This window comes from Canis lupus, chromosome 7, assembly GCF_003254725.2.
Source record: "Canis lupus dingo isolate Sandy chromosome 7, ASM325472v2, whole genome shotgun sequence".
Taxonomy (NCBI): Eukaryota; Metazoa; Chordata; class Mammalia; order Carnivora; family Canidae; genus Canis; species Canis lupus.
In genome coordinates this window covers 78,260,430-78,286,750 of record NC_064249.1, presented here as the reverse complement: position 1 = coordinate 78,286,750, position 26,321 = coordinate 78,260,430, and the positions used below count along the sequence as shown (strand labels likewise).

Here is a 26,321-nt window from a genome sequence, read left to right as displayed (position 1 = left end):
GTGAGACGGATTATAAGGGAAAGGAGGGAAATTGAGTGGGGAAATTAGAGAGGGTGACAAACCATGAGAGATTCCTAACTCTGGGAAACGAACAAAGGGTAGTGGAATGGGAGGTCGGCAGTGGGTTGGGGTGACGGGCACTGAGGAGGGCACTTGATGGGATGAGTAGTCGGTGTTCTAGTATATGTTGGGAAATTGAACTTCAATAAAATAATAAAAAAGGAAAGAAAGAAAAATCACTGAGACCTTTAGTACCCACCAAAGTTATACAAACCGCTCTACAGACACTTCAAAAAACGAAGAAATGTGGGATTTCTATAGTAATGAGCAGCCTCCATGAGGTGAACTCACATTTTAAAAATTTAAATATCAATTCAAAAATTAGAACTAAAAAAAAAAAAAACTAAAAAAATTAAAATTAAAATTAAAATTAAAAAAAGAAATAGAACTACACGAATAAAGTAGTTGGGAAGACCTGGCAAAATTAGAAGAATCAGCACCTGCGGAACTACAAATAATCTGAATTGTAAGTATATTTTAAATACAGGTAATAGAGTCTATGAAAAAGATAAAAACAGAAGATTCAAGACATAATGTTGAGCACAAAAAGAATATAATGAGCTTGATCAGTCTGTTAAAAAAAAGTTCAATGTTGGGATTTTAAAACCATTTAAAAAGAATATAATGAGCTTGATCAGTCTGTTAAAAAAAGTTCAATGTTGGGATTTTAAAACCATTTGGGACTAAAATATTAATGAAAGATATTACAGAAAGAAAAGATCAGCATTAAAATAACTAGCTTTTTGTGTTGTTTGGGCTAGAACAGAGCTGTTAATTAATTTTAGACTGAATAACCAGTTTGAATAAAAAGGGAACAGAAATGTGTAACTTTGAAACTAATACAGATGCAAAAGAAAGATGAAAGAGAACTGCTATTTTAAAAAGGAATGATTTCGGGGATCCCTGGGTGGCTCAGCGGTTTAGCGTCTGTCTTTGGCCCAGAGCGCGATCCTGTAGTCTCGGGATGGAGTCATGTGTCAGGCTCCCGGCATGGAGCCTGCTTCTCCCTCTGCCTGTGTCTCTGCCTCTCTCTCTCTTTCTATGTCTATCATGAATGAATGAATGAATGAATGAATAAATAAATATTTAAAAACATAAAATAAATGGAATGATTTCACTTCGAAGATAAAATGATCTAGAGTCTAAATACACAAAACCTCAGATCTCAGAATACCCAAGACAAACATCAATAGAATTATAAGGAGAAACAGACAAATCCACAAACACATCGCTCAGAGGCCAAAAGAGTAAGTACACAGAAATATTAATAATGATATAGAAGACTGGAACCACACAGTACCAAATCAGAGCTAAAGGACATATGAAAGAATTCTGCACTCAGAAGCCATTCTTTTCAAGCACACAAATACTAACATAAATCCAACACATACTACGCCATGTAATCTCTCTCCTCCCCCCCAACCCATATTCTGACTCCAATGTGGGGAGTGTGAAAAGGAGAGGCAGCTGCAACATCCCTAAAAAATTTGGAAACTATAAATGTACTTCAGTTAAGTGTCCAACTCTTGGTTTCAGCTCAAGTCATGATCTCCGGGTTGTAAGATCAAGCACCATGTCAGGCTCTGCACTCAGCACAGAATCTGCCTGAGATTCTCTCCCTCTTCCTTTGCCCCTGCCTCCACTCGTGCAAACATGCTCTTTCTCAAAATAAAATCTCAAAAAAATACCCCAAACTATAAATATACTTTAAAACATGTAACGATCCAATTTCCCCTAGAGACAATCCATAATGTCTTCCTTGGCCAGACTTAATACATACATCTTTAACAATATGGATGAAACTGCTGACTATATTCACTGGTCTTGGTACATATGTAATACGTAATACAATATTTCAAAAACCATATACATTTAGAAGTAATGCTATTTCCACCTTCTGTCCAAAAACAGTTCAGCAACTATTACTTGAGCCCCTACTATGTGCCAAGCACTATTCTGGAAGGGAACAAGAGACACATGTCCTGATCCCCAAACAGCTTACACTCTAGTGGGGGCAAGGAGGATCAGACAATAAACAGGTAAGTATTTAGTATATCACCGCTGAAAATGCTAAGCAGAGAAGTAAAGCGAGCCAAAGGGAGGAGGAGGTAAGTGTGTGGGGATGAGGGGCCAGAGGGGAACTGCCATTCTATCAACAGTATGAGGTGATATCTAGAAAAAGTGAGAGAGTGTATGGGAGAAGTACTCCAGGGAGAAAACAACTGTACTCAAACTCTGGAAGATCATCAACACTGGTGACTTCATCACTAGAGACAAATCTTAGTCCTCATGTCCTTTCAAATTGACATGACAACACTTTTCAAAATCCCTATATGATGTGATTCACTGAACATTCCAAGTTAGAACATGCATTCATGTAACATAGGGCAGCTGTTCTTATTTTCTCTATATACATATATTCAAGATTTTTCCCTACCTAACCACTTACTGTGTTGTTTCTTAAAGTGATATTTAAAAGGCTAATAAGGGGCACCTGGCTGGCTCAGTCGCTGGAGCAGGCAACTTGATCTCAGGTGTTGTGAATCTGAGCCCCAAATTGGTTACAGAGATTACTTAAATAAATCTTTAAACAAAATAAAAAATTAAAAATAAAAAGCTAACACAGAACATCTAACGTTTACATATAGCATGAGGGATATCACTGGTTACATTTCTTAGTCTCCTTTAAAACAAATAACCCAGGACGCCTGGATGGCTCAGCAGTTGAGTATCTGCCTTTAGCTCAGGGCTTGATCCCAGGGTCCCGGGATTGAGTCCCACATTGGGCTTCCTGCATGGAGCCTGCTTTTCCCTCTGCCTCTTTCTCTCTCTCTCTCATGAATAAAATCTTAAAAAAAAAAAAAAAAAAGTTAAAAAATAAAATAACCCAGTATGTCTAGTGACTTTTCAGAATACTCCAAACTAATACATCTAGCAAGTATATTTTGTTTCTGTAAAATAAATAATTTTAAATTCTAAAATAAGAAGATATTAAGAACCAATGGTTAGCTTGAAAATAATATTGTGGTGGTATTTACCCACATATTCAATTTTCCCAAATATTACTTCTAAGATTAAACAGCCATCATTCAAATGCCGGGTATGACAGAGATCTGCTTACAAGTAGTTACCTCGATCACAGGGGTCTCTGCAACAGCCGTGAGAATGACTCGGCTTGCCAAAGCTTCTGCTTGTGCTATGGTCTCAGCATCTGCTGAAAATGGCCAAGAAGCAACACTGAATATACATCTGAAAATCCCAGAATCAGATGGTATGAAAAGTACTTTTATCTCTTCCGTGGCATGAGGTCTTATGATGACTTTATTCTTGAAGACTAAACAAGGATATGCTGAAAGATCCACCTTTAAAAAAAAAAAGAGCCACACAGTTCATAAAGAAATGGCTTCACAAGGAGAATCAAGAATTAGAATCAACGAGTTTAAGATCCCTTTTTTCCCCAGTCACTCAAACTACCAAATCCGAAAATTTATGACCTCTTCCAAAATATCCAAGTCCTGTAACTCATTATCTGTAAAGCACAATTAGCTAAAATCATGAAGACTTAGGAAGATGAGTTGAATGTGTTCCCTCATCTGTTTTAAAGTAAACACAAGGTCTATACCCTCACTTACACTGCAAAAGCTCCTGGAAACAGCAGTACTCCAGGCCCCACACGTCATCCAGAGCTGGTGTCTGCAGCTGTACAATCAGGGGAATTAGACTGACCTCCGAGGTTTTCATCAGGCCTCTAAGGGCATGATTACAACTTGCTGCAAACCCTCCCTCCTCACTGTACACAAGAGCATTCTTTCTGCCCATACTCAGAGGCAACACTAATTCTTACACACCTCGAAAAGGGCCTGCAGCTTCACCTCTCACCCTTACCATTTTCCTCCAATCACACACTTTCCATATGAGCTCAGGACTAGAGAAGAAAGACCAGGAAAAGGGAAGATGGTGAGTAGACACAATCTCATTTTGCCAGGTAAATAAGGGTTATTACTGGGAGGTAAGAGGGAAAAAGTAAACTCAGCCACCAACACTCATCTGCAAGCAGCAGTCACAAAACCAGGACATTCTAAAACAGGAGTTGCTGACCATCTGCCACATCCCCACCTACCATGTCCACACGTGTCACTCTAATCGTGAAAAGAGATCTAGAATATTGTACTTTAGCACCTCTAGCTAATCATGTCAGTGACCCTTGCTTTAAGAGTTAATGTTAAAATTGTATTTCCAGGTAATTAAGAAGATCATGTAAGAACGTGATCAGATAAATGTCAAAAAGACTCCACTTACTGTATGAAGTCAACTGATCCCAAGAATAACTTTTTTTGGTAAGTGATGGTAACTTATACTCAATCATTTTTAACAAAACCGACAAATAACAGAAACCATACCTTTCAGTGGTTTAAATAGCACTAAAAGAACATTTACATGGTCTGATGAATAAATAACCAAATATAAGAAGTAACCAATAGAAAAATGAGAAACAAATTCAGATTTCAATTCTGAACGTACTACAACAAAAGGAGAGGGTTAAGAAAAAGATATGTTATTCTTCTATGCACCACTGCAATGATTCTGTGAAAGGCATACAAGGATAGGAGAACAGGACCTCCCCCCACCCTTATGAAAGGTAGTACTAGAGAGAAATCCAGCATTAATCATAACGCAATTACTAATTCAAAGGCCAAAAATGCAGAAAGCTTACCTTTTCACCATTGATACTAATGGTGAGAACCCCAATGCTGACCTGTAGCCAGCGGTCAGCTGGATTAAGTACACTAAGGTAGGTCTGTGAAGCAATGCCAACACAGCAAGCATGAGGAAACTTCAGTTCTTCAGGTACTCTTACCTTCCCTGGGTAAAGATAAAGCATGGTCAAATGCAGGTTATAGCAAAACACCTGATTAAAAGCACAACTGGATGGATGGAAATTTTTACACGAGACTACCTGTTGACACCCAAGAGCTATGATATCAAGTGCCCTGCCGCTGTAGGAGTCCTTGACCTTGTATAAGCCTCAGCATAGGCCAACAACTTTTTCTCACTATATCCAGCCCAGGAAGAACAAGTACAACTGATCAAACCATAATTTACAGCCAATCAATTCTTCGATGTTATTGCCTATTAGTAATCTCTCCCTTTTTTCTACCACAAATATAAGCCACTACACTTAACCTGTTAAGAAACTACGGAGAGCTCTAATTTTGAAGGTCTACATCTAGCCAGATTTTTAATAAGACCAATCTTTTCTCCATTCTTATGCAATAACCGGAATTTCCTTGAGACGAAAATGGGGGTAGAGACGAGGACAGAATACCAGTGGTCATGTGCACTGTGTGAAAGCATAGCACCCAGCTCCGCTCAGAGCGGCTGTCCCTAGCAGAAGAATCCAGGGGATATTTCAGCCACTGCAGACAAGTGTGGAAAGGTGCTGCCTCTCACAACTGTCATCCCCCAAAGCCTTTAAAAAGTGGGAAGAGACTCACTTCTCCAGGGAGTCAATTCTAAACTGGACCATTCCTAGTCGAAAGAGTAACAGAAATCTAAGTACAGAGTACAGGAGAGACAGGAAGACAAAAGCACTGAGAGTCTCACTTGTATTAAGTGTTTGTGTTTTTCTAAGGCCATGTTAGGGACCCTTGCACAGAAATATATTATGGTCTGTGTTCTCAATTTAGGACAAAGAATAAAATTAAGAGAAATTCAGACCAACCAGTATCTTCTTGAAACAAACTCATTTTGTGGTCTCGTTTGAGAAAACTCAATTTTTATTTATTTTATTTATTTTATTTTTTAAAGATTTCATTTATTTATTCATGAGGGACACAGAGAGAGAAAGAGAGAGAGAGAGAGACAGAGAGAGAGGCAGAGACACAGGCAAAGGGAGAAGCAGGCTCCATGCAGGGAGCCCGACAAAACTCAATTTTTAAATAATAGCAAGCAACAATAAGCAATAACCAAGAAAAAACATCTTACCAAATCCTGACAGTATTCCTGAATCCCATGGTTCAATTCCACAATTTGTACCAACAGGCTGCATAGGAAAAGGTTTTGCTGTACTTAGAAGATTCTGATTTAAGGCATTAGAATATGGGTTGTAAAGGGAAGAGGCACCCATCAATCCAGAGCCGATATTTTGTCCTAGACAAATTCCCATGGCCACAGAGTTCTGAACATGTTCTCCTGCGACAGCAGGATATGGACAGCTTCCTGAGAATCCACAGACGGTGGCACTGCCAGCCTGGCACTGAGGCAGTGTTCCCAAATACTGCTGGGCCAAGGGAGCTGTGGTAAAAGAATGCTGAGTCAAGAGTGTAGGAACTGCAGTGAGCATGTTCTGCATCTCAGGAGCAGAGCTACAAGGCATAGTGCTGGGAACAGGAGCGCCCTGGTTTCCAGGGGCCATCCAATGAGGAATCTGGCCACTTACTGCACTGCCAGCAGTTAACATATCTTCAGAGGCTACTCTTTCATCTTTGTTCACAAACGTCTGGTGTGACACAGGGAGGTGTGGCATCGCTGACACAACTGGGTGGGTGAGACCTGACTTGCTCAGTAGACCCAGGCTGATCTGGTCCAATTCACTGGGTTTAGAGGTCAACCCTACTGCACCAGTTTCTGATAGGTCTCCACTTTTGGAGGAAAGATCTTTATCCAACCTGAAGTAAGGCTTTACATCTTCAGGTCTGCTACTCAGAGAAGTCGTTTCAGTCACATTGTCTGTATCTGCGTTTTTCTGATTATAGGACAGTGCTACTTTACTTCTACTTTGAAACAGACCTTTTTCTCTCTGCTTTTCCATAGCCCGTTCCTCTGATGGAACTGGACTGGCTTGAATAATTGTGCTGCTCAATTCACTGGTGACATCACTCTGTGACAAAAAAAAAAGTTAAATAATCCATGAGCTATCACATATTCAAAGCATCCTGATATAATCTCAAATAAAGAAGAGATCTACAGGACATAAACTCTGACAAAAAAAGGCCAACTTTTTGCAGCTGTGAAATTCTAGATTCAAGGTCAGAAAGTGCAGTTATTCTTTCACAGAAATAATTATGAGGAGACTAAAGAGGAGATACATAGCAATTATATCTCTGACAAATTTATATAGACAAAGGACGAGATAATTACTTTCATTCAAATTTAGGGGCTGTTTTCCTGGAAAATATATAATAAAAATCTAAATAAATTAATAACACAGGAGTGGAGGCTGAGCAAGCTTTCAAATGAAGCTGACACGAGCTCAGGAAGAATCAGTAGAGCTCACAAGCTTCCCCACCCCCATTTTTTGTCTATGCTGCTGTTACACTCGAAGATGCTAATTTCTATGAGCACTAAGTCTTTTCCAGTGCCTAAGATTATGTGGTTCTTCTGTCTTCCTAAGTAAGAAGTAACAGCCACAGTCAACGTTCATATACTCATTTCATTATAATGCATCACCTTAGGAGTGAAGTCTACAGGCTGCAGGGTAGACCAACTGGAACTGACATGTAAGATGCAACTAACAGACTATTCTCTGCACTTGGTTTGAAAATTTCTTTTAGACCACATAGAGACATTAATAAACAAAGCTGAGATTATTTGCCAGATATCATCAACCAATCAATACAAATAACCACCAGCATGTATTCAGTGTAACTTCTTGGTACCAAGCCCTGTTATCATATCACTGTCCCTCCTCATAGATGAAGAAACAAACTTAGTGAAGTTACAGTTTATCTCAGAAAGTAGCAGAGTCCATGTTACTACAACTCAGCCTATAAAACCACAAGCTAAGAATACAGAGACCCAATGCTCAAGAGCGTCATCAAAGATGGCTTTCAATGATTTGTCCAACATGACACCATACATATAGTAACTTTACTGGATATATTTAGTAAGGGCTTGGTGGAATAGAGCTATATTGCATACCATATTCATATTCAGCCCACTAAAAAATTGAATACTGTCGTATTCACAAAACACACATAGATAATAAAAGTCTAGCTTCGGGGTGCCTGGGTGGCTTTGTTGGTCAAGTGTCTGCTTCCAGCTCAGGTCATGATCCCAAGGTCCTGGGATTGAGCCCTGCATTGGGCTCCCTGCTCAGAGGGGAGCCTGTGTCTCCCTCTTCCTCTCCCTGCTCATGTTCTCTCTCTCTTCCTCTCTCAAATAAATAAAATCTTTAAAAAATAAAAATAAGTAAATGTCTAGTTTCTCCCACATAAATCTTTCAGATCTACCTGCTTCTCTCCCAACCCCACTGCCACTACTTTAATCCATGCTCACACCACGTCTTGCCTGACTATAGCAGCCTCGTGTCAAAGTCTCCTGATTGTAATCTTGCCCCTGCTTAATGCCTCCTCCACAGTGCTAGTGCCATGAGCTTTTAAAACATCAACACAGAGGTGCCTGGGTGGCTCAGTCGGTTAATCACATGCCTTTAGCTCCGGTCATGATCCCAGGGTCCTGGGGTAGAGCTGCTGAGGGGGGAGCCTGCTTCTTCCTCTCCCCCTCTGCCTCTTCCCTTCCCCTACATTGGCTCCTGCAGTCACTCATGCACATGCTTGCACTCCCTTACTCTCAAATAAATAAAGTCTTAAAAACATAAAAATAAAAAATTAAACAACACAGATCACATGAGTGTCCTTCCTGCTTATGCCTTCGAACTCCCAAATTTTATATACAAGACTCTTCACGTTTGGCCTTTCCTCCTTTCACCATGTACAATTCACTGCAGACATTCCAAACTTCCGGGGGTCCTTCAAATGCAGTGTTTATTTTACAACTCCATACCTTCCCCCATTTGTTTGTCTGCTTCCTCCCTGTCAAGTAGTCTTACAAAATACAGCTTCAATACATTACTTATCCCTCCATAAAGCTCTGTTGAACCATCATCAGGTCCAGTCAGATTTGTAGTTACCTCCCGCTAAATCCCACAGCATAGGTGGATCACAGTGTACTTCATTCCAGTGTGCCTAGCAAGTACCCTCCACCAGACTGAAAGATTTTAGAGAGCAGATACTAAAGAGCTGTACACTGCCTAGCATGAGTAGTTATTTGATCAAAACACACACACACACACATACGTTTTAAAGGTAAAACAAGCAACAGAAATTACACAGGCCTAAACTTCAGTCTGACTGCTACATCGGTATCACTTTAAAGCCATAAGCCTTCTTAAAGAAATAACAGAAATGCTGCCCACCTTGCGATCCTCAAGGCCATGATCTGAGGCTGTAGTGGGACAGGTGCTCTCTTGTTCAGACACGTAAGTCAGCCTACTCACACTGGCTTGTGGACACACCAATGCAGATGACTCACTCTCACAGGGGGGCTTCTGAGGAGCTGCTGAACCAAAAGACTCTAAAGCACACCTGAAAGGGCGAACATCTCATGATTAGTTTTCCATTCCCTTATCTAACTTTATCTACACAACAAAAAGCCATTTCTGCCTGCCCAATGGGCTTGTTAATCTTAGTCTCTGCTCTAGCTGCCATATATGATAACTCAACCATGGATTTTCAGTCTTAATTATCTTAAATTCTAAATCATATTCCTATTGAATGAAGTACTTGGTAAACTATAATAAAAGAAAAAGGCTGTGGCATTTTTTAATTTTTACTTTTTTGTGGCATTTTAAAAAATATTTTTATTTATTTATTCATGAAAGACACAGGGAGAGAGAGGTAGAGACATGGGCAGAGGGAGAAGCAGGCTCCATATAGGAAGCCTGATGTGGGACTTGATCCCGGGACTCCGGGATCACACACTGAACCAAAGGCAGACACTCAGCCACTCAGCCAGCCAGGCGTCCCAAGGCTGTGGCATTTTCATTAATAAACCTCATATATAAGTTGCTTAACAATGTTAGCTATTCATTTGATAAACACTTATTGAACACCTGATATAAAGCATTGAGTCAAGCATTCAAAAGTTCCTGGCCTCAAAGAGCACAGATGAAAACAAAGAATCACGTACTTAAGTGCAAAGAAATGAAATCAGTTGTACATTGCTAAGTGGAATATGAAGTGGGACAACTTCTGACTGAGCAATTAAGCAATGCATATCAAAGCCACTTTGACTCTGACATTCTAAGTCTAGGAATTAATCCTTAAATTAATTAGGGGAAATCAATGCTAACCATAAAGTCTTTGCCAAAAGGATAGGTATTAACATGTAAGAGAAATTAGGCTATGGAAATTATGGCACAAACATGCAAAAAAACACTATTCAGCTATTTTAAATTATGCTGTTGAGTACTATCCCTTGACTCCGAAAGATGTTTAGGACATTAAAAAAAAAAAAGATTAGAAAACAAATATAGTTAGATCCCACATCTATCTCATATACACACCACCTTCTGTGAGCCAGTCCCCAGCACAGGGTCAGCCCAGCCCGACGCAAGGAGAGGAAAGAGGCAGCACCACCTGAAGAGAATGGCACAGTCCCAACAGACAGGAAGCACTGCTGCCGATGTCAGCTGCTGCACCTGCTGCATGTACACTCCGCCATTTAGTTTCAAATTCAGCCCTTATTGGACAGAATTTTACCAAAACCCTTCTTTTGCACAAAGTTCAGAATACTAAGCTGGGCAACAAACACAAAGAAAGTCTCATTCTGAATTTTGGATTCTTAAAAAGCCCCAAATCAACACACTGGTATTGACAAAATCTAGTTAGTTAATTTCTAACCAATGGGGACAGAATATTAACCAAATTGCTTCAGGCCTATTTTAGCTTCTGCATGACATGTATCTACATGGGTTCCCATATGCACACAGATGTATACACACACACACCATGATACAAAAAATTCTAGGTTATTGGGGTAATGTGGTATATTAGTCTAGTTCTTTTTTAAAAGTTATTTATTTATTTGAGAGAAAGATAATAATGAATAAGAGAGAGGAGAGAGAACATGAGTGGGGCAGAGGGAGAGGGAGAAGCAGGGCTGGATCCCAGGACCCCAGGATCACGACATGAGCTAAAGGCAGATGCTTAACCAATTGAGCCACCCAGGTGCTAGTCTAGTTCCTTTGACTGAAAGGAACAAATGCATTTTGGGTGTATTATTTCAAGTAATGAGAAGTGTACCATCAGAACACTTGGAAATAGAGGTTCCTGAGTGGCTCAGTCAGTTAAGCATCCAACTCCTGTTTTTAGCTCAGGTCATGACCTCAGGATTGTGAGATCAAGCTTCACATCAGGCTCTGCGTGGGTACAGAGCCTGCTTAAGATTCTTTCCCTCTCCCTCTGCCTTTCCCCAGCTGAAAAAAAACAAACAAACATGGAAATAAAGAGAAATTTTAGTTGAGATGTCAAACTTCAAAGGAATTCACAACTGCCAAGGTGTCAGCCACACAGATACCAAGGTGTTTGTGGAACTTGAAGGCCTACGTCGCCTCTATGCACCTGCTGGAAACCAGCTGGAAGACCAGCTAGTTAAAAGGAATGCTAATGAGCAGCGAAACTTATCAGATAAAGTACATTTGCCATAAAAATGCTGCCACTGAAGAGATGAAAATTTTGACCAACAGTATATTGTGAATATAAACCACTACTTAGGGGAGCCTGGATGATTCCATTAGTTTAGTATCTGCCTTCAGCTCAGGTCATGATCTTAGGGTCCTGGCACCAAGCCCCGGAGTCAGGCTCCCTGCTCAGTGGGGAGTCTGCTTCTCCCTCTCTGTTTGCCCCTCCCCTCCCCACTCCAACCCCATCTGTGTACTTCTCTATCTCAAATCAATAGTCTAAAACACACACAACACTCAAGAATACCAGTTGGCAGAAACCAGAGAAAAAGAATAAAATTATCACACTCAAAAAAATAAATCACACTCATTTTACCATAATTAAAAAGTAAAGGAGGACTTCAATTAAAATAAGTACAAAATCGAAGTCGATGTTGGCAGCAATAAAAAGTGCAATTGATGCTACAGAAAATCAGTGATACAGAGAATAAACCCTTGAGCAGCTAACCCACAGTACAGTGAATGTATAAAAAATGAAAATTAGGGAAAACAGTCATAAATGACCAGAGAAGGGAATGTTAACTAATGGGAAACCAGGGTTCTCAAAAGGAAGAAAGAATAGGTGGAACCCAGCCAATTACCAAAAGTAACAGAAAACAAAAAACTTCCTCAGCTGAAGAAATTAACTGTGTATACAGTTTATCATAATCCTGGAAAACCAACTAAGAAACTGACAGAGACATTTCAAAGTGATAAGGGAAAATGGAGAGAAAGCTGCAATAGGAACCTAAATAAACAGACCTGGAAATGAGGCTTAAATGACAATGCATGTTGTGCAAAAGGAGAACAGATACACAGCACGGCCACAGTCACTCGACAGTGTGCTCCAACAGCAATGAGTACCAGGAGCTACTGGTACAGGTAACCAAGGATGAATCTCAGAAACATGTTAAGCGGAGGAAGCTAGACACAGAAAAATGTACCATTCCATTCAAATGTAGTAAGAGCCAAAACTAAATTATGATGATACAAACCAGAAAGTGAGTGGTTAAAAAAAAAAAAAAAAAGTGAGTGATTGAGTGGGGGTGGGGAAGGGAGGACAACTGACATGAAAACAGCAAAGGATTGTGAATGGCGGAAGACGTATATGTCCTATATATCTTAGGTGGTGGTTTTAAACAGGTATGTAAGTGTCCAGAAACACTGAATGAAACCCCAAAGATCTGTGTATTTCACTGTATGTTAATTATACATCAGTAAAAATCTAACAATGCATACTGTGAAAGCCTAAAATTGGGTTAGGAATGAGCCAGAAACCTGACAGTAAGCATGCTAGTAGACTAAACCACACCCCAAAATGATTCATGGGTTAATCTACAGGCCGGATACTGATGGAGAGATCTCCACTGGTATTTATTTGCTTTAGTGGCTATAGTAGCAAAATACGTATGCTGAGCAACTCAGCAACATCTCATCACTCTCGTTTCATCTTCCTCAGTGATTTTAATTCAGAGCACACTTATGCTCTTCTAAATTGGCCTTTTCCCATTATGTCCTGTGGTTTTGCCCCACACTAAGAGGTGGGGGTGCAGGTGCCTGGCTAGTTAATCAATTCTATGGTCACTCCAGAGAGGTTAAACTTCATGCCCTCAATCAAAATATCTGAACATATACCAAGTTCATGAGAAACTTCAGTATTCTTACACATAATACTTTTCTTAGAAGTGCACACACGCACGCACACACACATACACACACAAAATCAGGTGGGTCCAAGAGTAAGACCAGCCAGCCAGCATTCTGCCTCTAAGAGCAGTGTGAAGGAAAACAGTAATAATGGAAGGCTTTAGATAAGAGTACTTAGAGTTTTTATTAAATGCCTTCATATACAATTTAAGAAATACCAAAACCACAGAAAGGTAACTTTGAAATCAGATTTAAAGTACACAGGAGGAAAGAACACTGCAGAAAACACTGTAAGGAATGCAGAGATTAAAATGTGAAATGCAAACAAGATGAAACCAATAAAGAGGCAGATCACTGTGGTGATGCTGAAGTTCTGTATCTCTGATTTTTGGGTAGCAGTTACATGAATTCACATCTGTGATAACATGACACTGTACCCAGGACAAGTTCCTGGTGCAGACACCATTAATGATGGGAGACGTAACTGCTAGGGGAAATGGTAACCCCTCTGTAAGATCTTTGTAACGTCCTGTGGATCTATAATTTTTCCAAATAGTAGTTCTTAACGGATTAAAGAGACAATAAATGCCGAAGTCAAGCAAAACAGATCCCACATATGCATCACTTGAGTCTGGGGGCTGGAGCAAATTTTCCTTAATAAATAAATGCTCGAATCCATATATTGAAGAGTAACCATTAAGAGTCAACAAGAAATACAGCCTAATCAAATTAAACTAGACTTGAAAGAGAGCATCTTTGGCAGAAGCTTACAAAAAAAAAAAAAAAAAAATCAAGTCAATTGTGAGGCAAGAAGAACTGGGGTGCCTCAGATTTCCCTCTTACATTCCACAGAAACAGGAAAACAATCCCTAAGCAGAAGCAAACAATTTGAAACACAGCCTGCTATGCTTTCATTATAAAAGCCACAGTTTAACTGTGGAACATAAAAGAGCCTAGCGAGTACTGTTCCCTCCATCCTCTGAGTAAATGACCACAGTACGTACTTTAGTCAGTGGGGGGGGGGGGGGGGACGGGGACACCCGATGGCTAGAAAAGAATATATTTAACTACAGAATAGAAATTAAACAAGTGTAGGATATGGTGATGAATCAAAATGTAAATGAAATGCCAATGTAGAAATTACATAACTAAAAAAGAAAAAGGTGGAAAGGGAAAGAACATGAGAATGAGCTCCTTAATTGTGTCATTGGCCAAAGATGCTATTATGGGTTAAGCATTTCCAAAAAAAATGTTTAAGTATTAAGACCCAATACTTCAGAATGGTATTAAGGTAAATGGACCTTATTTGGAAATGGGGTCACTGCAGATGTAATTAGTTAAAATAAGATCAAAGTGGAATAGACTGGGCCCTTAATCCAATGTGAATACAGAGACAGATTAGTTTGTCTACAAACCAATGGATGCCTACGACTATCAGAAGCTGGAAGATGTAAGGAAGGTTTCTCCTGTAAAAGCTTCAGTTGAAAGGCTTTATTTGTAAGTAATCTCTACACCCGACAAGGGGCTAGACTTCCCAACCCTCAAATCAAGAGTTACGGGCTCTACCAACTGAGCCAGCCAGGTATCCCCTTCCCTAAAAGCTTCAGGGAGAACATGGCCTGAATTTCCAGCCTACAGAGTGTGAGGCAATAACTTTCTGTTGTGTTAAGCCACCCAGTTTGTGACACTTTGTTATGGCAGCCATGGGAAACTAATAAAATGGGACTCAAAGAATATCATTTAAAAACTGGCAAAGCAAGTGTCAGAAGCATATTTAAACAGTACAAAGATAAATGCTCAGATAACTTTACAGACAATTATTAGAGGGGAGACGAAGAAAAATCAGTAGATGACATCAGTCATGACAAGTCAAGGAGAGATAACCTTCAAATTTGGTTGGGCTAGATGATTTCTAATGTCTTACACACATAAACTGTTAAGTGGAGGCTGTGCATATGAAAAAGTGTTAAGTGTCACTGAAACAGGAAAGAATTTTAGCCCTCTACTAATAGTTCTAGCTTACCCGTACCACTTAAATATGCAAAACTCCAATGGCAACTAGGGAAAAACTTACGAGGTAACTTTGAAATCAGATTTAATTTCAACCTGTTTCTAATTACTGAACATTTTTGATAATTTCACTGTTTAGGTAAGTTTTTTTATTAATTAAAATCTTGCAATAGGGAAACACATAAAAATCTTTTATAAAGCCATAAGAGGGGCACCTAGGTAATTCAGTCAGTTAAGTGTCTGACTCTTGATTTTGGTTCAGGTCATGATCTCAGGGTTGTGAGACTGAGCCCCACATCAAGCTCTACGCTGGGCATAGAGACTGCTTAAGATTCTCTCTCCCTCCCTGCCTTCTTCAAAAAAGAAAAAAAAACCCATAAAAGACAAAATTTGTAAATTTAATAATCAACTTTCTGTATGGCAAAAAAACTACAAGCAAAGTAAAACCAAAAAAAAAAAAAAAAAAAACAAAACACCCATGAAAAAAAGGAGCAACAAATATGGATAGTCATAGCAAATACAGAGGAAATGATGCTCACCATCACACTTCAAAAATATGAATTAAAGTTATACTGAGATACTACTTCTTTTGCCTATCAAAATGTCAACCATCAAAAAGTTTTATAAACATTCTGTTGATGAGGGTATGGGAAAACAGGCTCTCTCTTAAACTGTTGGTAGGAAAACTAAATCAGTACCCTTATGGAGTGGTTGTACTAATTTAACTATGAACATGCATACAAATACTCTGATCCAAGAAGCTCATTTCTGAGAAATTACCCTATAGATCAATTTCACATGACCAAAGTGACTATAATACAAATGAAGCCTTCTATAGTCAAACATACATGTGAAAAGGACCCGATATTGAATATAAAAAGGGATGACAGTAAGAATATTTATTTATATTTTGTTATGCATGCATAAAGAAACTCTAGAATACCTAAGAAATACAGCAGTTCCCTGGTGGGAAGGGATTCAGGAACAAGCAGACAAGGAACACAGTAATGAAAATACAACACATGTGCATGAGTGCATCTACACATAAATACACATGTATACATTTCATAAAGCAATGAATTTACATTGTTCAAAAGTTATACACACATATACCTATATAGGTATGCAGTTTTTAAATAATGCAAATTATGGCATTTTTAAAAATTACGTTTTAAAAAGTCCTTATAATTTGATGGTTAAATTAGTTTACAGCTTCAGTTAAAATCTATGAAGTATCAATATTCTTTTTCTAGTATTTACCAATCTCAAGTCTTAAAAAATCAAATTAATACTACAATATAAAAAAAATCCAAACCTTTAAGCTATTTCAAATGCTGTTAAGAAAACAGTGAGATTGATATTCTCATCATACACTGAGGTGAGAACATTAGTCTTTAAGACCTATTTAGAAAATAATCTGCTAATAGTTTCACTTTTAGATATCTAGCCTTATGAAGTCAGACAAAACAAAATTTTTATAGGCAAAGTTGTTCATCTCAAATGGCAAAACAGACAAAAAATAAAATAAAATGGCAAAACATAGTGAAATATATTATCTACCATTATCCACCAGGGGCATCAAATAATGCATGACTGATTCACTGTGTAGACTGTAACATTACTAATTTTCTCTTAAATACAAAGAATCATTATAAGTGAAAACAACAAAGTATATAAATTTGCACAGAAAAATGGCTTGAAACAAATTCAAAAAATATTTGCAATGGCTACCTTTGAGAAATGAACCTATAAATGACATTTTTCTTCTCTACACTTTTTCTAATTTTCTTATACTGAACATGTATTTTTATTAAAGAAAAAAAAAAAAAAAAGGTAAGCACCTACCCTGATAAACTTGTTCCAGAAGTTTCACTAGGAGAAGAATGATTCAGTGGAGAAGAGGAAGGTCTGAAGCTATCCTGGTCATCCTCTGAGCCATGTCCACCATGTTCAGGAGAGTGATTTTGCAAATCTATCAGAAAGGTGTTATTTTTCAATGAGAACAACAACAAAATCACTCATAATTCTGTGAACATGACCAATTACTTCAACACTTACCAACATTTTTAGGTGCAACTATGCAATGTTTTCCAAAAGTCACATGTTTTTCACTGTTGCTTGCTTCACTAGCACATTCATTTTGCCTCTGATTTTCTCCATTATTTGGTATTTCTTCACACTCTTCTGACAGCCAAACAGATGCTATCCTGGGATTCCTTACTAATGAATAACTATCAGATTTGGGAGTGGATACTGATGGAGCTGTTTCACAGTTACCAATGTCTGGTAATTTGTTGTCAATAGGACAGGTCTTCACATCAACTACAGTATTTTCACTCTCTTTTCTATTTGTAAGAATTGAATGTGGAAAGTTTGTTCTAAACGATTCTTGATTCTCACTCTTTCCATTTTCACCATAAAAAGTAAATACTGTATTTTCTTCTGGTTCCCTTATATTTTTATTAGTAGCACCTAAGTCCACTGTATGGATGTCTTGTGTAGTCTGTTCTTTGGGCAAAGATAAATCCCAAATATCAGACGTACTAGCTCTTGAAAAGTTTTCCAGTCCACCTTCATATCTACTAACTTCTGTTTTTTTAAGGTATTTCTCCATATCAAACATGCTGGAGCCACTACTTTTTTCTGTATCACTAGGTAAGAAATGAGACACAGTGGAATAGTCCTTTTGTTTATTATCCTTCTTAGAAGTCTTCTCTCTGGTTTTATTTGAAAGTGCCTTGATCATGGCGGCAAGTTGGGAAGGATCAGTACTCACTGATGCATCTGCAATGGCTGAAGCAATGGTGCTTATCCTAAGTACAGAATCACCACCAGTAGGTATCTTGCTTTTATCTCTTTGGGGTTTACTACTCATGAAGAAATTGTCCTAGAAAGAAGAAAATTCACATCAGATAAATTTACTCAGTTCCATGGACACGTACATACTAGTTTAATCTTTAGATATTACCTAAAATTTAACAGCAGCTAGAAGTTAATGGTATACCAATTAAATACCCTAATTAAAAAAAAAAGACACTTGTTATCAACTTTAGAGTATTGGGTTACTCACAGACTTGGATTATCAATTACATAAAAATATTCAGGAGTTAAAGAGATGCTAAAAAGGTGTTAAAACTGAACCAGACAATAATTTAAAGCAAAAAAATTGGGGCGCCTGGGTAGCTCGATTGGTTAAGTGTCCACCTTCAGCTCAGGTCATAATCCCAGGGTCCTAGGATAGAGCCTTGCATTGAGCTCCCTGCTCAGGGAGGAATCTGCTTCTCCCTCCCTGGTTGGGCCCTTTCTCTCTCTCTCTCTGTCAAAAAACAAATAAAACGCTTTAAAAAATAAAACAAAAAATTAAGATACTGAGATTGAGATTGGGCCATTGTGATTCCAACTATAATTCCTGGTAATTTCATTCAATTGTTAACAGTTATTTATAAACAAGACATAAATAGGAACCACAGGCAAACAACTGAAATGGAACCAAAAGCAAAGAAACATAAACCTATCTAATTACTTAAAAATCCAAGTTAAGACTTCTACCTCCAGTAATGGCAGACTAAGCAATGCAAACTAACTCTGGCTGAGAGCAATTAGAGGTGGATAGCATATCCAGAAGCATCTCTCAGAAGGCACTGGAGAGCTAAAAAATGAACAAGAAACTACTGGACCAAAATCCAAGACAAGAATCGATACCAGCACTTAGGAGGTTCTTCCCTGTAGGGGATCTGTTGCTTCCAGATGATGCTGGAGATAACATTTTAAGAAGAAACTCAGTAAAGCTATTCTTATGGGAGTGAGGGTATAAAAACAGAGTTCCGTGCCCAACAATGATTAGGGGTAGGGAGTAGTAGTAGTAAACACCCATGCTTTCAGATGAGACCACAAAGGGCTACACACCTTCGGAGAAAAGGAAAACCAAAATTAGGCTGGCCCTCATAAGGACTCAGGGCCAGCTCCAATCAGCTCAATCTGAGTAACTGGACTGAAGTGATCTGAGACTGCTAATATTCCTCATTCATGTTAGAAGCAAACAAATCCTATCAGGAATATTGTACCTCCCATGGCCTCAAATTATTTCAGTGATATTTCATGTAAAAGTCCACCCTTCCATTAATGAATGACACATGATGTTCCAAGACAATGCGGCTCAAATCACAGAGAAACAGACTCATGAGGAATATACAGCAATGAAGTTATCAGAATCCAAAACACAAGTAAATCTAAAGTATCTAAAACATAAACTCTAAATCATACTTAAGGAAATAAAATACTGAGAATCAGAGGACTAGAAATTATTAAAACGAATTAAATGTAAATCATATAATAAAAAATACAGTAACAAATTAAGAATCCAGTGGATGGATTTCATAACAAATTGGATTCAATTGAAAAAAGAATGAGACTTAGAAGTATAAAAAAAAATTCAGAATGAACTATGAAAGAGAAAGTAAAAGAAAATACACAACAGAACAGTAGGAACAGAAAAAGGGGCTACTCTGAGAAAACCTAACATACTTGTACCTGAACTCTCAAAAGAAAAAGGACAGAAAATGGAACAAATGGTTTCTTGGAAGATATATTGGCTAAGAATTTTCTAAAATTTGTGAAAGTCAACAATCCAAGATTTTAGGAGGTCTACAAACACTAAGCAGGATAAAACAAAAGCTATCTAAGCACATCACAGTAAAATAGATAAAAATCAAAGATAAAAATTTTTAGAGCGGCCAGAGATAGTAAAATACATTATCTTTAGTAAAGTTAACAATAAGATTGAGAACAGACTTTTAAAATGAAATGGGAAATGATCTATTCAAATTGCTGAGCTATTTCTAACATGGAACTCTGTACTAAACAAACATATGCTTCAAAAATAAAAGTGAAATAAAGACATTTTTAGACACAAAAACAGAAAATTCGTTACAAGCAGACCCTTACTAAAAGAAATTATAAGGATAATTATAAGGATATTTTTCAAGCAAAAGAAAACTAATCTCAGATGGAAAATTAGAGATGCATACTGAATTTCTGTAATAATAGTAATTACCATCACCATCATAATGGCTTATAGAGTTTAAAAAGAGAATTAAAATATAAAACAAAGAAGAAACAAGGGTATCTTTTAAGTATCTTTTTTATTATCTTTGGGGTATCTTTTAAGACTGAAGCAGAAAAAATTGAGTATTTTATGGTCCTTGTAATGTTTAGTAAGGCAAAAAAGACAAAACAACCACCACCCAATTTTTATTTAACATTAGTCAGTGAAGAAAACAAGTTATAATTTCTTGGGTAATTACTAAAATAACAGGGAAAGAATAAATAATCACCAAATTAATAAATGGAAGAAACTGAATAATATAATTTTTAAAAACCACAGAATGTACAAAAGAAAAAGAATGAAAATGAATAGAGAGCAGATTCAAATGCTCATATATTGGTAATTCCACTAAATACAAATAGACTGTGCAACTACTTGAAAAATAAAATTCAGTGCTATGTACTTAGAAGAGAAACATCTAAAAGATTTAGAAAGGTTAAAACCAAAATAGAAAAAGATAGAACATGCAAGCACTAAATAACTAGACACTAAAGAAAGAAAGCTACTGTTAGCGATGTTAATATAAGACTAGACGTAAGATTATTAAGTATAACTGCAGACAAAGGCAGTCATACACAAGGACAGAAGGTTTGATTCACCAGAGATAGCAATCCTATTTTCTTTTCTTTATATTTTTTAAATTGGAGTTCTATTTGTCAACATAGCATAACACCCAGTGCCCATCCCATCAAGTGCCTTCCTCAGTGCCCGTCACACAGTCACCCCAACCCCCCCACCCATCTCCTCTTCCACTACCCTGGTTGGTTTCCCAGAGTTAGGAGTCTCTCATGTTCTGTCACCCTCACTGATATTTCCCACTCATTTTCTCTCCTTTCTCCTTTAATCCCTATCATTTTTTGTATTCCCCGAATGAATGAGACCATATAATGTTTGTCCTTCTCCGATTGACTTACTTCACAAAGCAGAATACCCTCCAGTTTCATCCATGTAAAAAGCAAATGGTAGGTATGCATCCTTTCTCATGGTTGAGTAATATTCCATTGTATATAAAGACCACATCTTCTTGATCCGTTCATCTGTCGATGGACACCGAAACTACTTCCACAGTTTGGCTATTGTGGACATTGCTGCTATGAACACTGGGGTGCAGATGTCCCGGCGTTTCACTGCATCTGTATCTTTGGGGTAAATCCCAGCAGTGTGACTCCTGGATCATAGGACAGTTCTATTTTGAACTCTTTGAGGAACTTCCACACAGTTTTCCAGAGTGGCTGCACCAGTTCACATTCCCACCAACAGTGCCAGAGGGTTCCCCTTTCTCCACATCCTCTCCAACATTTGTTGTTTCCTCTATTGTTAATTTTCCCCATTCTCACTGGTGTGAGGTGGTATCTCATTGTGGTTTGATTTCTATTTCCCTGATGGCAAGTGATGCAGAGCATTTTCTCATGTGCTTGTTGGCCATGTGTAGGTCTTCTTGGTGAAATTTCTGTTCATGTCATTTGCCCATTTCATGATTGGATTGTTAGTTTCTTGGGTATGGAGTTTAAGAAGTTCTTTATAGATCTTGGATTCCAGACCTTTATCTGATATGACGTTTGCAAATATCTTCTCCCATTCTGTAGGTTGTCTTTTAGTTTTGTTGACTGTTTCTTTTGCTGTGAAACTTTTTATCTTGATTAAGTCCAAATAATTCATTTTTGCTTTTATTTCCCATGCCTTCATAGATGTATCTTGCAAGAAGTTGCTGTGGCCAGGTTAAAAAATTTACCTGTGTTCTCCTCTATGATTTTGATGGATTATTGTCTCACATTTAGAGCTTTCACATCCATTTTCAGTTTCTCTTGTGTGTGGTGTAAGATAATGGTCTAGTTTCATTCTTCTGCCCATGGCTGTCCAATTTCCCCCAATTTATTGAAGAGACTGTCCTTTTTCCAGTGGATAGTCTTTCCTTTGTTGAATATTAGTTTTGGGGCCCCATTTCTGGGTTCTCTATTCTGTTCCATTGATCTATGTGTCTGTTTTTGTGACAGTACCACATTGTCTTGATCATCACAGCTTTGTAGTACAACTTGATATCCAGCATTGTAATGGCCCCGGCTCTGGTTTTCTTTTTAAATATTCCCCTGGCCATTTGGGGTCTTTTCAGATTCCACACAAATCTTAAGATTATTAGTTCCAACTCTGTGAAGAAAGTCCATGGTATTTTGATAGGGATTGCATTGAACATGTAACTTGCCCTGGGTAGCATAGACATTTTCATAATATTAATTCTTATCATCCATGAGCATGGAATGTTTTTCCATCTCTTTGTGTCTTACTCAATTTCTTTCAGAAATGTTCTGTAGTTTTTAGGGTATAGATCCTTTACCTCTTTGGTTAGGTTTATTCCTAGGTATCTTATGCTTTTGGGTGCAATTTTAACAGGACTGATTCCTTAATTTCTTTCTTCAGTCTCCTTGTCAGTGTAAAGAAATGCCACTAATTTCTGGGCATTGATTTTTGTATCCTGACACTTTGCCGAATCACTGTATGAGTTCTAGCAATCTTGGAGTCTTTTCGGTTTTCTATGTACAGTATCATGTCATCTGCGAAGAGGGAGAGTTTGACTTCTCTTTGCCAATTTGAATGCCTTTTATTTCTTTTTATTGTCTGATTGCTGAGGCTAGGACTTCTAGGACCTTATTGAATAGCAGTGGTGAAAGTGGACATCCTTGTCGTGTTCCTGACCTTAGGGGGAAAGGCTCTCAGTGTTTTTTCCCATTGAGAATATTTGCTGTGGGCTTTTCATAGATGGCTTTTAAGATTCTGAGGAAAGTCCCTCTATCTTTATACTCTGAGGAGTTTTGATCAGGCATGGATGCTTTCTCTGCATCTATTGAGAGGATCATATGGTTCTTGTTTTTTCTCTTATTGATATGATCTACCACATTGATTGCTTTACGAGTGTTAAACCAGCCTTGCATCCCGGGGATAAATCCCACTTGGTCATGGTGAATAATCTTCTTAATATATTGTTGGATCCTACTGGCAAGTATCTTGGTGAGAAGTTTTGCATCTCTGTTCATCACGGATATTGGTCTATAATTCTCCTTTTTGGTGGAGTCTTTGGTTTTGGAATTAAGGTGATGCTGGCCTCATAAAACGAGTTTGGAAGTATTGTGGCCGTTTCTGTCCTTTGGAACATCTTGAGTAGAATAGGTATGGTTTCTTCTTTAAATGTTTGATAGAATTCCCCTGGGAAGCCAGCTGGCCCTGGACTTTTGTATCTTGGGAGGTTTTGGTGACTGCTTCAATTTCCTCCCTGGTTTACTGGCCTGTTCAGGTTTTCTATTTCTTCCTGTTCCAGTTTTGGTAATTTGTGGTTTTCCAGAAATGGGTCCATTTCTTCCAGATTGCCTAATTTATTGGTGTATAGCTGCTCATAATCTTTCTAAAATCGTTTGTATTTCCTTGGTTGTGATCTCTCCTTTTTCATTTGTGATTTTATTAATCTGAGTCTTTTTTCTTTTTAATAAGGCTGGCCAATGATTTATCTATCTTATTAATTCTTTCAAAGAACCAACTCCTGATTTTGTTGATCTGTTCTACAGTTCTTCTGGTCTCTATTTCATTGAGTTCATTGATTTCAAATCTTTATTAACTCTCTTCTTCTGCTAGGTGTAGGTTTTATTTGCTGTTCTTTCTCCAGTTCCTTTAGGTGCGAACTTAGCTTATGTATTTAAGTCTTTTCCAATTTTTTGAGGAATGCTTGTATTGCGATGTATTTCCCTCTTAGGGCTGCTTTTGCTGTATCCCAAAGATTCTGAACGGTTGTATCTTCATTTTCATTAGCTTCCATGAATCTTTTTAATTCTTCTCTAATTTATTGGTTGACTGATTCATCTTTTAGCAGGATGCTCTTAACCTCCACGTGTTTTGAGTTTCTTCCAAATTTCTTCTTGTGATTGAGTTCAAGTTTCAAAGCACTATGGTCTGAAAATATGCAGGGGAATATTCCAATCTTTTGGTATCGGTTGAGACCTGATTTGTGACCAGTATGTGGTCTATTCTGGAGAAAGTTCCATGTGCTTTTGAGAAGAATGTTTATGCAGTTGAGTTTGGATGCAAAGTTCCATATATATCTGTGAAATCCATCTGGACCAGTGTATCATTTAAAGCTCTTGTTTCTTTGGAGATGTTGTGCTTAGAAGATCTGTCATTTGCAGAAAGTGCCGTAAAGTCTCCTACTATTAGTGTATTATTATCTAAGTAGGTCTTTATTTAATTATTAATTGATTGATATACTTGGCAGCTCCCACATTAAGGGCTCCCACATTAAGGGTTGTGAGAGATCACAACCAATACCAATGAAATCCCACATTAAGAGGATTTTTAGGTCCTCTTGTTGGATAGACCCTTTAAGTATGATATAGTGTCCCTCTTCAGAGAGACAACAATTCTAATTTGTATGTACCTAAAAAACATAGCTTCAAAATTTTTTAAATACTACCAGAATAAAAGTGAATATCAGACAAATTCATAATGACAGTGTGACAGTTTAATATCTAAGTAACCCAAAGAACAAGTACAATAATTTTAAATACAGTTTCAACACTCTGATTTAATAAGTTTTACCTGAATAAAATATAGAGAAGCAACCAACCAAGGATCACACCACAGGCATTCCTGTCACATGCATAGAAAGTATTTTTTAAAAATGGAACAGGGGATCCTTGGGTCGCTCTGCGGTTTAGCACCTGCCTTCAGCCAGGGCGTGATCCTGGAGTCCCGGGATCGAGTCCCACATCAGGCTCCCTGCACTGAGCCTGATTCTCCCTCTGCCTGTGTCTCTGCTTCTCTCTCTTCTCTGTGTCTCTCATGAATTAATAAAATAGTTAAAAAAAATAAAAATAAAAAAATGGAACAAATCCTGAGCTATTTATCATGTTTCAAAAAATTTCAAAGGACTAAAACCAAGGTTTCTCTGACGGCAGTACAACAGGCCTAGAATCAGTATTTAAAAATTTGGAAAATCCCCAAATGTTTGGAAACTATGCAATACACCTGTTATACACAATGGACCAGAGATATTGGGAAATACATTAAATGGAATAAAGATAGTATGACATATCTAAACATATATGATGTAAAAAAATTGTATGGGACACAAAAAAATCCTTCCTTTAAGGGAAATTTGTACCATCAGATGTTTATATAAGAAAAGCAGAAAGGCAGAAAAGTTAAGCTGAACAGTTATCTCCATAAGCTAATACATAACAATGAAGATGTCCCTTAAGAACCTAAAATTAAATTAGGGACACCTGGGTGACTCAGTGGTTGAATGTCTGCCTTTGGCTTAGGTCGTGATCCTGGGGTCCTGGGATCAAGTCCCGCCATCAGGCTCCCTGCAGGGAACATGCTTCTCCCTCTGCCTGAGTCTCTGCCTGTGTCTCTGCCTCTCTCTCTGTGTCTCTCATGAATAAATAAAAGGTTAAAAAAAAAACCAACCTAAAATACTAAACAATCAAACAGTCACAAGAGGATATTATGGTCAATATTTATCAATTTGTATGGAGTATATTTTCAAGTTTAGATAAAAGATGTAATTCCTAGGAAACCACAATTTACTAAAACTGACACAAGTTTTATTATTTTTTAAATTTTTCATTTTATTTTATTTATTTATGATAGGCACACAGTGAGAGAGAGAGAGAGGCAGAGACATAGGCAGAGGGAGAAGCAGGCTCTATGCACCAGGAGCTCGACATGGGATTCGATCCCGGGTCTCCAGGATCGCGCCCTGGGCCAAAGGTAGGCGCTAAACCGCTGCGCCACCCAGGGATCCCCCTGACACAAGTTTTAAACATCAGAATAGTCCTATAACTATTAAAGAAATTGAAGGGTACTTGAGTGGCTCAGCTGGTGAAGCATCTGACTTCAGCTCAGGTCATGATCTTGGGATCCTGGAATCGAGCCCTAAGTTAGGTTCCCTGCTCAGTGGGGAGTCTGCTTGTTCCTTTCCCTTTCCCTTCTACCCTTCACCCTGCTGTGTTCACA

At 38.1% G+C, this 26,321-nt stretch overlaps 1 protein-coding gene and 1 long non-coding RNA gene across 11 annotated transcripts in view; one reads left to right on the top strand and one right to left on the bottom strand.

Moving 5' to 3' along the window:
* CEP192 (centrosomal protein 192) overlaps positions 1 to 26,321 on the bottom strand; it is a 157,525-nt gene that overhangs the window by 58,553 nt on the left and 72,651 nt on the right. For 9 of the 10 annotated variants that reach the window (XR_007411689.1, XM_025429599.3, XM_025429595.3 and 6 more), the window contains exons 17-22: positions 17,276 to 18,104; positions 17,063 to 17,189; positions 9,257 to 9,425; positions 6,046 to 6,940; positions 4,775 to 4,923; positions 3,192 to 3,422 (exon numbers count right to left, since the gene is read on the bottom strand). Coding sequence is in view for 9 of the 10 variants with exons in the window: in XM_025429599.3 (XP_025285384.3) it covers positions 3,192 to 3,422; positions 4,775 to 4,923; positions 6,046 to 6,940; positions 9,257 to 9,425; positions 17,063 to 17,189; positions 17,276 to 18,104 (2,400 nt within the window). In the remaining variant the exon portion in view is untranslated. The remainder of the gene's footprint in view (positions 1 to 3,191; positions 3,423 to 4,774; positions 4,924 to 6,045; positions 6,941 to 9,256; positions 9,426 to 17,062; positions 17,190 to 17,275; positions 18,105 to 26,321) is intronic. The other variant, XM_049111891.1, reaches the window with a different exon arrangement.
* LOC125755358 (uncharacterized) lies at positions 1,269 to 18,051 on the top strand. Its single transcript, XR_007411690.1, has 4 exons — positions 1,269 to 1,307; positions 1,972 to 2,099; positions 4,301 to 4,397; positions 17,952 to 18,051. It is a non-coding gene; the product is annotated as an uncharacterized LOC125755358 (long non-coding RNA).